The following is a 14534-nucleotide window of genomic DNA, read 5'->3' on the forward strand; positions in this document are numbered from 1 at the left end:
CTCTACTAATTTGATATCCGACACTTATCAAATCTTTGTACCACCTGGTGATCTAAAGGTGGTGCATCATACTGTAGCTATACTGACATAACCCCATAATGTAGATGTAGCCTACAGCAATTGAAAGGTGTTTTTTTTTTTTTTTTTGCGGCAGTAACACCATTTCTCTGAATGATGACAGCTAGGTCAATGGAAGCATTCTTCCATCGACCTAGCTGTGTCTATGCCAGGGCTTAGGCCAGTATAGCTATGGCGCTCAGGGGTGGATTTTTCGCACCCTGGTATGCCACAGATACATCAACTTAAATTTTAACTGTATACCAGGCCTTACTCTTCTGGCTTGCAAATGTAGTGTATTCGGTGCTGGTGAGAGGCTGAGAATGTTGCCACAAAGGAAACTTACTGGAGGACTTAATTTCACACTTTACTTTGAACAGTCTTGTTATCGGCTAATCAGACACGCGTAACAGATTTATGTTCCTATTTCAGCCAATACTGTGAACTTTGAGCCTATGTCCATTGTGGCTCTTTATTTATCAGTAAAATGTTGTGAATTAGTATCACTCAGTCAGTTGTTAGGTGTATATTTAAGATTTATTCCCTTGGAAATATTTCACTAAATATTCTAACCAGGTGAGTTTCTACCATTTGAACTCAATACCAATGCTTAAAGTGTATGGGCATTATTTTCATTTTTGAATTGTGTGTGTAAAATTTCTACTTAGTTTTCTGGAGTCAGGAGAGAGGGACAAGCTTCTAGAAGCTCTCACTAGAAAATATAGAGTTCATCCTTGTTCTATAGAAATACTCAAATGCTTTGCAGGGTTTTTTTGTCTAAAAATGCTGATACAACAGCCAAAACACAGATGGCTCAGTGGTTCAGTTTGTTTAGCAGTTTGTTTCTGGAATCATATTCTTTAGATTGAGACAAAGGATTTCAGATTGCATTTGAATAGAGTTGGGCAAATTGGATATTTGTTTGCCATTGACATTACAACCACCAAAGTAGACCTCTATACTATACCTTACACCTCTGTTGGCTTATGACAACAAAAGGTAATAGTGCTTGTATAGCACTTTCAAAGGAATATATATATATAAGCATTGTAAAGTTGCAAGGTTCACAGAGATAGGGCAAGTATTTTAACTTGTCGATTTTCCTGGGAATTCAAGGCCTTGTATTAAACAAGAAAATACTATGCCTGTTTTCCAGCCAAGGCATAAGTGCAAGGCTAGACGTGGGTCTTACCTGCTTCTGACATAATAAAATGCCTTAGACCTGAGTACTAGCACATATACTGTTGCTACACTATGTGAAGATCTGGGATGTTGTATGCAATCTTCCTGTGTGGATGCACTCTAGGAATTCCTGGCTACCAGCCCTGTCCTCAGTCACCTCAACTGCACTGCCTAGTGAAACTAATTGGAGAAAACAGGCTCTGAATCTACCCCAATAAACACTTGTCTGCATTCACCTTCCCATTGCCAAAAATACATTTATTGACTCTCCATATCTGAACGGTCTCCTCTCACCCCTTGTCTCCCTGCTCAGCTAATCTCTTGAGCCTGCCCTCCAGAACTCTGTTCCTTGTGGTAGAGGCTGTTACGACTTTCACTTCTGTAGGAGGGAGGAATAGAAATTAGAGAGTCTGTATAAAGTATTACTCCTGGGGGAATTCATGTCCCACGCAGATTTCTTTGCTTCCTGCAGAAAAATGACTTTCTGACAGGGAAGAAAGGGGAAACTGCAAGAGCGGTCACACACCCCTCCCAAGTAGTGCAGGTACATCGTTTCCAGCACCTGGAGCAGCTGGCGGAGAGATAAATCACCGTGGGGCTGAGGACACCCCAGGCAGTAGCTCCTATCCCGGAGCTCCTATCCCAGGATCAGCTGCTAGTCCCGGCTTTAGGCTGGAGGTGGGAGAACGCTGGACGACTTCTTCCCCTGCAAGGAGTGGCTGGGGCTGTGTCAGACTCACCCCCAGAAATCTCCCCCAGCTGCAGGAAGCTCACCATCCTCACCTGCTTCCTGCCCCAATTGCTCTTTACTGCAGGGGTAGGGGTCACTGTATGGGTAGCTGCTCCACCATCTGCCCAACCCGGGTGCATCCAGATTTCCCATACCCAGACACCCCCGCCAAGCCTCACCCTGTACACCCAGAACCCCCCTAGCTCTTCATACCCTAACCCCATCCCACTGAACCTCAACCCCCTGCACTCAGACCCCCTGCCTCCGGACCCCCCACCCCTGCACCCAGATCACCCCCCACTGAGCTCCCTGCACTCAAACCCCCGTCCTGAAGAGCCCCACCACCCTGAGCCCCCGACGCCACAGACCCCCACCAAGCCCCACTCCACAAGAACCCAGACATCCCCAACCACTTAAACCTGGAAGTTCTCTGCACCTGGAACCTGCCCACAACAAGCCTCTGCATCCAGATCTCCCTCTTCCCCCCCCACCCCCTGCAACTACCCCCCGCCCTCTGCACTGAACTGCCTGCACCCAGCTTCTCCCACACAAAATCCTCTCACCCCACACCTGGATCCCCCACTCTGAGCCCTTTCACACTTGGATCCTGCCTGGTTGAGCCTACCTGCCCCACACCGGGTACGCATGGCGCAGAGGGGCAGGGCACCAGGGTGTTTGTGGGGCAAGCCCTGGCCTTTGTGTCAGGGTCAGGTGCAGCCTCACTGCTAAGTCCATGTCCAGGGTGAGCTTCCACCTCCATGCAGTCAGTGGCCTGAGCTCTCCACTGCCATGCTGGAGCCTCCACATTTATTTATTGACAAATAAAACTTGCAGAATTTTTTTGGCACAGAATGCACTCAGGATTAAAAGTATTTCTCAAGCCATAGGTGGAGGAGGGGAAGGAGCACCTGGGTAGAAGAGGAAGTAAGCGAGGGCGGCGGGGACCAACCTCCTGTATTACTTGTAGTTCTTTCTTTCTACTCCAACTTGAAACTGAGCTCATCTTGTCAGTGTCATTGCTTCCTTCCTTGCCTTGCTCCACCCCACCCCCAAGACACAAGAATCAGAGATCAGTGAAAACTGACTAGACCAGCCAGTTTTCACCCTGTTGTAGCTTGTGGAACCACCGAGCAGCAACACAAACAATGGATATTTTAAAAATGCAGACTTAAGCCATGTCTACAACTACAGGTGCTACAGCAGAACTATAGCATCATAGCTGTGCTGGTGTCGTACGATAGCATAGATCAGTGGTACGCAAACTTTTCCAGTTGCACCGCTCCCCCCGTACCATTAACAAAATCTGTCCGTGCCCCCCTCCATTACTGCATAGTCAAAGCTACCCCCAGCTCCACTACTGAGGAAGAGCAGGACCAGGGCCTTAACAGGGTCGGGGAGGAGCTGATCTGTTGTGGGGCCGGAAGCATGGTGCTTTCCCCTCCGTCTCCCTCCCCCCCCCCTCAAGGGTGCTGGCCTGGGCCTGGAGGCAGAGCAGGACTGGGGGCTGAATGGGATTGGGGGAGGAGCAAGGCTGGGAGCAGAGGTGGTCTGGGGGCGGAGTAGGGCTGGAAGCATGGTGCTCCCTCTCCATCCCTCATGGTGGCTGGCCCAGGCCCCACTGCACATTCACTGAAGGTTTTAGGGGGGCATGCACCATGATTTGGGGGCCACTGGTATAGATACACACTACTGTGATAGAAGGGTTTTTCTGTAACTGTAGTACGTCTGTGTCCCTGAGTGATGGTAGCTAGGTTGATGGAAATATTCCATTGACCTTGCTGCACTTAAACTGCAAGTTTAGGTCAGCTTGGCAGTGGTGCTTAGGGGTGTGGATTTGTTCCCATGACTCAAGGTCATCTTTTCCTAGACATCATTCTATTCTAAATCCCCACCAGAGTGCTGTTCCTTGTACCGACACCAGTAACGGAGGCATCTTATCCCTCCAGAATCTGACCCTCCTGTTACAGATGTTCAGCAGAAAACAGAGCAGATGGACTTTATAGGACCTCCTCTCAACACTTACTCTACACCAGATGAGGCCACTGTCTTGGAACCATCCTCCCCAGTACTGGATGTTACAAAATGTACCAGGAATTTATGAAAAGGTAGCCACCTCCATACGTATTCAGATTGAACTGGTCCAGGATAATCCACACATATTAGTGGATATTTTGCATTCTGTGGGACATACTAGAGTGGTTCTGCCTATTAAAGAGGCCACTTAATCCATGAAAATTCTTTAGCAAACTCCCTATTCTGACACCCACATCCAAGAGAACGGACAAGAGGTGCCAAGTTCCACAACAGGATATGATTTTTTTTAATTCACATTTATGAATGCTGTGTAGGTGACAGTTCTCATTTTTAGGCAAAATAGATGTATTCTTTTGTAGCTGGTATCTGTAACCCCCTTGGTATGGGGTGGGGAGCCTACCAATATCCAACAGTAAAACAAAGCTAAGACACCGGATACCCTCTACTGTCACCCACGCTTCACCATTCCTGCACCTGCTGTACACTGCAGACTGGCTGCACCACATTTTCAACCTACAAAATTCCACAGTTGCTGCTACTCCACTCCAAGTCTAAATTTGCCATCAATAAATGTCTTTGTTTCTCTCATGCTTGGTCAAGGGGGAATATATGGATTGTAGTTCTTTGCAGTGGTAATAGAAACGATCATAAGGGGTGTGTGTGTATGTGTGTGTGTGTGTGTGTGTGTATGTGTGTGTGTGTGTGTATGTGTGTGTGTGTGTGTATATATATATATATATATATACACACACACACACACCATAATATATTGCATAAAACCAACTAATGTATAACTAGGAGTTCAGAGAAATGGCAGAGGAAAAACATTTTGATATAACCTGTAGCTTTAATTTATTTCTTATAGTTCCTGTTGGACAAGTGCACCCTAATCAAAGGTTTGAAATACTCGGGGTTTCTTACTTAGCTTTTACATTAGAGATCTCAAAGGTTTTAGGTGCCAATTTTAAAATCAGATGTCCAAAGTTAATCCAATATTTACCAATATTACTGCCCCTTGGCCTTCTTGATATAATCAGTTGAGAGTGGAAAAAGAGTTGGAAATACAGTTCAACTGCAGTGTTTAGCACTGAAAGCTTTCCTTGAAATTTTATTTCAGGGAATATCTAACTGATTAAACAAAGATCTGTGGAGAAGATTTAAAATACATTCTCTAATCTTGATTGGGAATTTTTGGGAAACATATAAATTTGGAATTTATTACCCAATTTATTTCCTCTCAAATTTCTTTCTGTAGGGAAGTCATTTAAATTAAGAAAAAAAAAACTGTTCTTACTGAGTGTAAATCAGTGAAGTCATTACTTTCCTTGAAGTGACTAGTCTATCCAGTAATCTAAATTATGCCCTTCCTGTCACAGGTATCTTGTCGCATCTGATGGCATTAGTGAGAAATGGAAGAGGTGGTATGTGAAAGTGAACTTACACTGCTTTTTAGGATTTGAACAGGCAACCCAGAATCCAAAAAAAATCCTTTAATTACTTCAGGAGGGGTTGGATGTTGGTGTTAAAACATTTCTTTACAGTTTTATTCAAGATCACAGCTTCCAAATAAATAAACAGTCTTTTAGTTGCACCTTGGTGACATTTTAAAGGGCACTGAGCCAAAATGGAGAGATACTAGTCTAGTGTGGTTTAATAGGCTAGCAGGAAAATAATGAGCTTTTAAATTATCACTTAATTGTGTGACTTGGAATTTATAATTTATCATTAAACTTACTCATTGTGCCTTCTTAATGGGCTGATGTCATAGTGAATTGTAGGGACAAAGACAATAAAGTCTAATTCACTTCTACAATTTGAGCTGCAGAAGAATTGAAGAATTAAATTAAATGGTTGGACTTAATCAGAAAATTATTCAGGCGCAGATACTACAAGCCTGTCCTGGGAGCCTTTCAGTTCTAACAGATGAAATAATGGGGGCTGGAATTGATAAATTCCTGAACTGCCTAGTATAGTTCAGAACCTTGTCCAAAGCTGAAATCTAAACCTAACCTGACTTATTTCCCCCCTCAGGGATGTATTACTAAACAGTTTTAAAAAGCATACTGTTGGCCACATTTTTGTCAACAAATAAACAATCTGAAATATACTTTGATAATGAATTGCCACATTCCAGAAACCTGCTGACAGTTGTTCTCAAAGAATGGAGAACTCTAAAATGAGACCTGTTAATTTTGAAAAATTGGAATGATTGTTGAAAGAACTTGATTTGTGGTTAAGTTTTGAACTGAGGGTTTCAGGAGTCTTGTTGGGGAAGGGAGGGGCGCAATGAAGGACAGAGGACTTCAACTATAAAATGTTCAATATTAATATTTTAAAAGGTTACCAAGATTTTAATAACCTTATATTGACAAGTTGCTTATGAAGTTCTCCTAATTCTTGTACCAGAAGAACAATTTTAACTTTTTCCAGCGGGTTTACCAATTTCTCTGAAAAGTCTATGAATATATAAAAGGAGCAGATCTGATTAAGGTGAGTAATGTGTTGACATTGGTGAGTGGTTTTATTGCTATTCTTTGTGCATCAACAAAATTGTTTAGTGCATTTGAGTTGGTTATACTTGTGTATAATCAATAAATGTTAAGGTAGAGACAAGTCAATATGTGTCAGGTTATTACAAATTGAGGGTGTGGTACAACAATGTACAACTTGTGCTACCATTGATAGTTAAATTTATGTGGGTAATATCAGCTCAAATCTAGTGTTCGCCTACAAAGTGGAGTTATATCGGATTGTTTGTTCCTGATCAACTACATGTGTAAAAGTTGTCATTGCTGAAAAAGTGTCTTATCCCAAATTAGCCTCTTCCAAAGTTACTCCAAATACAAAGTTACTGCCAAAAATACAAAGGCATTCACTACATTGTTTTATAATGGAATGGGAGAGAGAGGTGAATGGACAGAGCTTAACTTTCTCTGTTTTGGAGGATCCTAGTTATTTGCATATCTTTGACAATGAATATTTATGCTGAGCTAGCCAAAACTGGCAGCAGTCTGGCTAATTTGTATTAACTATGGAACTTACTGAGCCATTGACATATCCAGGGTAATGATTATTCATGAAGGTAGTTGCCTAAACTTTCCAAGGGAAAGATAAGGGAGGAGAAAATATCATTGTCTTGTATTTTTATTGAGTATGAAGTGCACTCTTACTTTATCCATAAACAATCAGTTTAGAGTGCCTGAAGATGTGTCCAGAATACTCCAGCTATAATTATGGCACCGCATCAGGTGTCCATAGGTAAGGTTGCAACTGGTTCCATTACAAGCCCAATTTTGACCTTCTTTTAAAATCTACAAATTCTGTTGGCCTTAAAACGCGAGAACTGGGACAGAAGTAGAACTTATTTTACCAAATTCCAAGCAAATTTGGCAAAGGGTTCAGAAATAACTCTCTAAAAATAGTTTGTTTCAGAGAACTCTTTTGTTTGCCACTCTATAACCAAAACTGCCCAAGAATGAGAATTTTGTTTACTGGACTCCCCATGAGTGAGAGTTAATGTACAGAACCAAAGTTTTAGTTAATATTTGAGTTAGAAATTTGATCAACTCATGAATTTATATACAGCTTCAAATTAGTGACAAAGCAATGTTTAACTTGATCTCTGGAACTCCCAGGCCAGTATGGTGGTGGTGATGAGGTCCAGCAGCCTTCTGCTGGAAGCAGAGCAAATTGGGGCATGCTTTTGTGAACTTCATGAGATTTGCACGGTGGGAGTAGAGACTGGCAGGGAATTTTGATGGAACCTCGAATTGCTGCTGCTTTTGAAGTATCTTTTTGTGAACACCTAAAGGATATATGCAGCAAGGCTGTAAAAACCAGCATTTTCCCTCAAGTGCTAAATTCATTTGCACACTGGTTCACTTAACACATGGTACCTGTCAGTGTTCAGAGTCTAAAGCTTTCAGTTGTTGCTAGGTGACAATGACCTGGTTTTATTTTGGATGGTGTACATCGGCTGAGGGAAATACAACTGGTATATTGCAATAATTAGTTTTTTTTATTGTGTTTATCTAGTGAATTCACAGGTGAATACTTACCTTGGTCCTGTTAAAGGAGTAGCATTAATTATCCCTTTTTCTTCACCCTCATTTGGTTGGCTGTTTTCAGTACATCCTTAAGTTTACAGAAAATGAAAGATATTTCAAAAACTGCCATTTAGGTTTTAGATTGGTGCTGATCATATGCTGACTCTCTTCTAAAGGTGTCCAGGCTCCTCATTGTAAAGAGACCTGTAAAAGCTGCTAGAAACAAGCAGAACAAGTTAGCCTTGCTATCTCTATTGGTTAGTGATGGTGACTGGTATGGCAGTTGCCATATGAAAGGAAAAAGAGGTGGAAATAAGAGCCATTCTTGGCTGTTACTGTAGCTGCCATCCACCAACAGAAGAATGCCCAGAGGAGGAGTAAATGAGGCTGCTAAGCAGCATGTGCAGTAGGGTTAGAAGGCTGCACAGTTGGCTTAGAGGAAAAGGGAATCGAGCTGCATAAAAATTTGTGCAGAGGGAGGGGAGCAAAGGGAGATGGCAGTCTCACATTTTATCTCCATCTTTCTTCAGAGAACAAACATTTATTGGATTAAGTCTGTCTAAAAATACTCAATACTTAACTTCCTAAGTAAGCAATTGCTGTATTTGACATATAGATGTTGCTCAATCACGAGAGGGGAGGTAGACTGCAAGGCAATCTCTGGAATGTGGTCTACATCTGAAAAAGTGCAAGGACCCCAGTCTCTTGGGTTTTTTCTTAAGTAGTAACTTAATGTTTGCGGGGTTGGGGACAAGTGAATTGTTCAGTGTATCAGAGATGTTGGACCTTCTGTTTCTATTTTAAAGGATATTGCATGAATAAGGAAATCTAACACGTTTTACTTTGTTTTTTATAAGGGTGAAGACGTCAACCGAACACTGGAAGGTGGGAGGAAACCTCTTCACTATGCAGCAGATTGTGGGCAGCTTGAGATTCTGGAATTTCTGCTATTGAAAGGAGCTGATATTAATGTATGTTTAAGAAATTGCAGGAAAACTTTGACTTATGTTGTGTGCCTTGTGTAATTGATTGGGTTAGATGTGTAAAGAGCTTTTTGTGAAAGACTCATTGTGAAAGACTGAGGCAAATGTATCAATTTCATGTAATTGAGAGATCACTGAGTGAAAGGTTTTAAGAACAAAACAGGTTTGAAGCTTAAACTGACCTTTACATATTAATTTTATAGCCTGTAAATTACACACAGTCCAGAAATCAAGTTCCGTTTGCTAGTTTCCATTAAAAATACAGATTAAGTCTGGTCAGTGAAAACCAGGACTCAGCAGTCACATCTGGCCTTTTTGAGAGTTTAAGATATTGTGAAGTTGTTATACATTGCTATATTGGGAGACGATTCTTGTTTAAACTTAAGTTATGACAGAGTGGCAACTAAGGCAAACTTTTCTCTCCAATTCACCCAGAGGTTTGTGAGGACTACAGCTAGCACCTGTAAACAGTACACTTCAATAATTCTGCACACTTTAAAACCCCCAAACTTTCGAAAGTTGTTTGGAATTGACCAGTTAAGGACTTAATTTACAAGTCTCTCTTCTTTGCTTCCTTGCATTGGGGAGAGGTGGGCACTTCCTTTTCACTTATGTTCTCTCTTCTGCTTTCCTTTTAGTTCTGTTACATCTTGCTCTGAACCTGTAGCTATTCTGTATAATATGGCATTAATATTGCTTTAACTATTCCCCTTCCACCCCAGAAAAAAAACAAAACTAAACGGGCTTTCCAGCAAGGCGAATAAAACAAACTTGGTGTTTTGTAGCCAAGCTGTTGTGGAAATATGAGCCAAGAAAGCTTTTCAGAAAGTTATCAGTCTGTAACAGGAAAATCTTTTTAAAACAGTAACTTTGAAATTCCTGGCTTTTGTTTTGTTTTGTTCAGGAGGGTGGGTACACTGAAAAATGGTTAGTTTTTTTGTTAACTTTTCATTATAGTAAAAACCAATGTACATACCGTAAAGGCTGAAGTGTAACCTTTTTAAATACAAGTGTGAACTTGTGCTTCAATAATTGTCGTGGTTCCTGTCTTTACAGGCTCCAGATAAACATCATATCACACCACTCCTATCAGCAGTCTATGAGGGTCATGTCACTTGTGTGAAATTGCTTCTGTCAAAGGTGAGACTTAAATGTTTACCCAGTACTACTACTTATAACTTGCCCATTGATGAAGTTCAGTACTCTGACTTTATCAATAACAAGGTGGACCAAATAAGTTCAAAATAACTGAACAGGATAGTCATTCATGTCATCAGGCTAGTGGCTGGCACTTCATTATGCAGAAACCAACATTTGGTGCTGCTGCTGCTGACTTGCTGCACGTGGGCCAAGGGAGCAGGTAAAAAAAGGAGTGGTTATGTCTGCTCATTTTATGTAAGACTACCATTTGGCATTCCGTATTTTGGTAGATGCAACACTTGGTTGCTTTATCAGAGTCCAGCATATTTGCTGGAAGGGTGACCGGGGAAAAGTCCTGTTTTTAAAAATTTCCCTTTTCTAACTATTTTTAATTCTGAAATGTCCTTTGATCTCCCTACTCTTATTTGGGCATTGTTATCCAGAACCCAAAGCCCCACAGTCTGTATTGGTTGCAATAGAAATAGAAAATCTGTTTAGTCAGTAGAATTTAGTTATAATGAGAAGTGATTTTACTGAACCTTTAAGATCACTGTCAAAATGGAGTACAACTTTCTCAGTTGAATGACTTGTAAGTGTAGATGTACTGTCAGGCTTAGTCTCTTTGCTGACATCCTACAGTTTCTGTAACTTTATTATTACAGAACTGATGCACTTTCTGAAACTATTAGAGCAATCTTAATTTATGCATTTAAGTGTATTCCTGATACTAACTTAATGAATGAAATCTCAAAATACAGTGCTATTATAATCTCCCCCTTCCTGGTGCATACCTTGTTCAACACTTGTTCAACCTTTTACCCTTTAGCTTCCTCTCAGGACACATGCCTGTAAAATATCAGAGGATTTTGGCTGCTTTTCCTAACTCTACTTTGAGGGCCCTGCAGATCTCTTCAAAACCCCACCAGTTAATTCCACCTTCAACTTCTGGATTTGAAATTTGTAATTACTTTGATTAAACACAATAGCTTTCACTAACCCTTCTACTATTTACTCCACTAGGGAAAGCCTAATCTTATAAGAGCCTAGCAGTGCTTTCTTTCCTGATCACAGTCCAGCTCCCCACCTGCTCTGTGATCCATCTTCTCCAGGAGCCAACCGACAATCCTTCACATTCAAAACCCCCAGAGTTCCAAACAGGCAGTCTGGGTGGACCTTCCATTCAGGAGTCTAAGCTCCTGTGTTTCTGTGCACCCAGCAGCATATATTCTTTTTTAATCTTTATCCCACTACATACCCTGGTTTACAGTTTTGCTTAATGCTTATTTGCAGCATCTTGCTATACAATTTCTTCGCTGGGGGGAAATCTGCGCCACTGCTTGTGTACAGAATTCATGTCCCCCACAGATTTCTTTGCTTTCCTGCAGAAAAATGACTTTCTGACAGGGATGCATAGGAAAGCTGCAAGAACAATTACGCACCACTCCCACGCTGTGCAGATACATTGTTTCAGGCACCCAGAGCAGCCGGCAGAGAGGTAAATCACTGCAAGGCTAGGGACATCGCACTCAGTGGCTCCTACCCTGAGCAGGATCAGCTGCTAGTCCCTGCTGGGCTGGAGCCAGGGGAGGATGGGATTTCCTCTTCCCCTGCAAGAGTGGCTATGTCAGATCCACTCCCCAAAACCTCCCCCAGCTGCAGGAAGCTCAGCATCCTCTCCTGGTTCCTGCCTCCATTGCTCCTCTGCTGTGGGGGTAGGACTCACTGTACAGGGAGCTGCTCCCCCATCCACCCAACCCCCATGCATCTGGACCTCCCATACCCAGACACCCCTGCCAAGTATCGCCTTATAAACCCAGAACCACCCTAGCCCTCCATACCCAAACCCACCCCACTGAATCTCAACCCCTGCATCTAGAGCCTCTCTGTACCCAGGCCCCTGGCCTCCAGGCCCCCACCCCTGCACCCAGACCACCCCCGCATTGAGCTGTCTGCACTCATACCCCCACCCTGACAAGCCTCAGCCCCTGCAGCACCCTGAGCCCCCACATCCAGATCCCCACACCCCAACCCCCACCCCACCAAGTACCCCTCCGCTGATGCCCAACCACTTTCACCTGGAAGCCCCAGTAGAGTCCCATTGCCCCTACACCTGGAACCCCCCACCACACACACACAAGCCTCTGTGCATCCAGATTCCCCCCACACCTAGATCTCCCCCATTGAGCTGCCTGCACCCAGATTATCCCACACAGAATCCTCTCACCCCACACCTGGATCCCCCCACTGAGCCCCTGTACACTTGGATCCTGCCTGCCCCTCACCTGGTGCACCTGGCACAGAGGAGCAGGGCCCCACGGTGTTCCTGGGGTAAGCCCAGGCCTTGTGCTGTGTCAGGGTCAGGTGCAGTCTCACCACTGAGTCCGTGTCGTGGTGGTGGGGAGGCTGCAGGGTGATCTCCCACCTTTGTACAACCAGTGGCTTCTGCTCCCCACTGCCATGCTGGAGCCTGCACATTTATTCATTGACAAATAAAGCTTGCAGAATTTTAAATTTTTTGGTGCAGAATGCCCTCAGAAGTAAATTTCAATTTAACATTGTAAATTCTCCATGAGTGTGTATATAGGTCAAACTATTATCGTTAGGACTTTCCTGGCCCAGGCAGTAGAACTCTTAATGGGTTATTCACAAACTAATTAAAAACAAGTGTTAAAGGATTCTGCATGGAATATATATTGCTTCTAATATAGATTACCAACTGGTTTTTTTTCCCAAGAAAAGGTAAAGTAACTACTGGAAATGAAAAAATTTAGTATGATCATAGCTAATGGAATATGAATTCTAAAAGAGTACATAAATATTAAGACTACATGTCTTTGATTTTTATCACAGTAGTTCTGCCAAGTTAATTTCCTTTTTAAACTGTTCTGATGCGGTGAAGTACTATAGCATTTCTCATATACAAGTTGGGGAAATGTAGTCTAGATGAAATTACTATAAGGTGGGTGTACAACAGGTTGAAAGATGGTACTCAGAGCAGTTATCAATGGTTTGCTGTCAAACTGGGAGAGCATCTCTATTGGGGTTCTGCAGGGTTCAGTCCTGGGTCTGCTACTATTCAATATTTTCATTAGACTTGGATGATGGAGTGGAGAGTATCCTTAAAATCTTCAGAAGACACAAATTTGGGAGGGGTTGCAAGCACCTCAGAGGACAGGATTAGAATTCAAAACGAATGTGATAAATTGGAGGATTAGTTTGAATTCAACAAGATGAAATTCATTAAAAACAAGTGCAAAGTACTATACTTAGGAAGGAAAAATCAAATACCCAACTCCAAAATGGGGATTAACTAGCTGGGGGCAGTACTGCAAAAAAGGATCTGGTGGCTTATAGTCCTTTACAATTTGAGTCGTCAGTATGATGCAGTTGTGAAAAAGGCTGCTATTATTCTGAAGTGCATTGGCAGGAATGTTGTATGTGAGACGTGGAAGGTAATTGTCCCACTCTACTTGGCACAGGTGAGACCTTAGCTGGAGTATTGTGTCCAGTCCAGAGGAGAGCAACAAAAATAATAAAATTTCAGAAACCTGACCTATGAGAAATAATTAAAAACTGGGGATGTTTCCTTTTGAGAAAAGGAGAGTGAGGGGGGGAATCTGATAAGTCTTCAAATATGTTAAGGGTTGTTATAAAGAGGATTGTGATTGGTTGATCTCCATGTCCTCTAAAGATCAGACAAGAAGTAATCCGCTTAATCTTCGGCAAGGGAGACTTAGGTTAGATATTAGGAAAACTTTCTGACTGAAGGGTAGTTGGTCTCTAAAATAGACTTACAAAGTAGGCTGTGGAAGCCTCACCAAGGGGGATTTTTAAGAACAGGTTTAGACAAAAACCTGTCAGGGATGGTCTAGGTTTACTTGTCCAGCCTGAGCTGAGGCAGGATCATGATGACTTTTTGAGGTCCCTTCCAGCCCTGCATTACTATGATTCTGGAAGGGCTGTGAGATTTTCCTTAATTAGCCAAAAGCTTCAGGTGCATTTTATCCAAGTTAAACATTGACCCTCGCTGTTGTCCGAGTCAGGCTTTTTCATAAATATATCACTGTCCACCTGGTGAATGATAGAGTTCTGACTATATGCTTAGTCCTGAAGGCAAATGTCAACCAGTTCTTACACAGTGACAGATAACCTAAAAGCTGGATATGACCATAATGCTGTTACAATCCTGTATGTGTACCTCCAGATTAGTTACAAATCTGCAGTACCACCCTTGTGTAAACAGCAAGTTTACCATGAAACTCATTCATCAAAGCTTACTGTGCTGTGTTTTGCCAAACACAATGTAGACACTGGTTTTCATCAGCCAGCGTTAGCTCATGACTTAACTTCATATTTTATGAC

At 42.4% G+C, this 14534-nt stretch overlaps 1 protein-coding gene across 1 annotated transcript in view; it reads left to right on the top strand.

Annotated features, from left to right (window-relative positions):
* Positions 1-14534, top strand: part of MTPN (myotrophin) — a 51874-nt gene that overhangs the window by 13605 nt on the left and 23735 nt on the right. The window contains exons 2-3 of the mRNA XM_034779859.1: positions 8907-9020; positions 10089-10172. Of these exons, the coding sequence (XP_034635750.1) occupies positions 8907-9020; positions 10089-10172 (198 nt within the window). The remainder of the gene's footprint in view (positions 1-8906; positions 9021-10088; positions 10173-14534) is intronic.

The sequence above is a fragment of the Trachemys scripta genome, chromosome 1 (genome assembly GCF_013100865.1).
Source record: "Trachemys scripta elegans isolate TJP31775 chromosome 1, CAS_Tse_1.0, whole genome shotgun sequence".
In the NCBI taxonomy this organism is placed as follows: Eukaryota; Metazoa; Chordata; order Testudines; family Emydidae; genus Trachemys; species Trachemys scripta.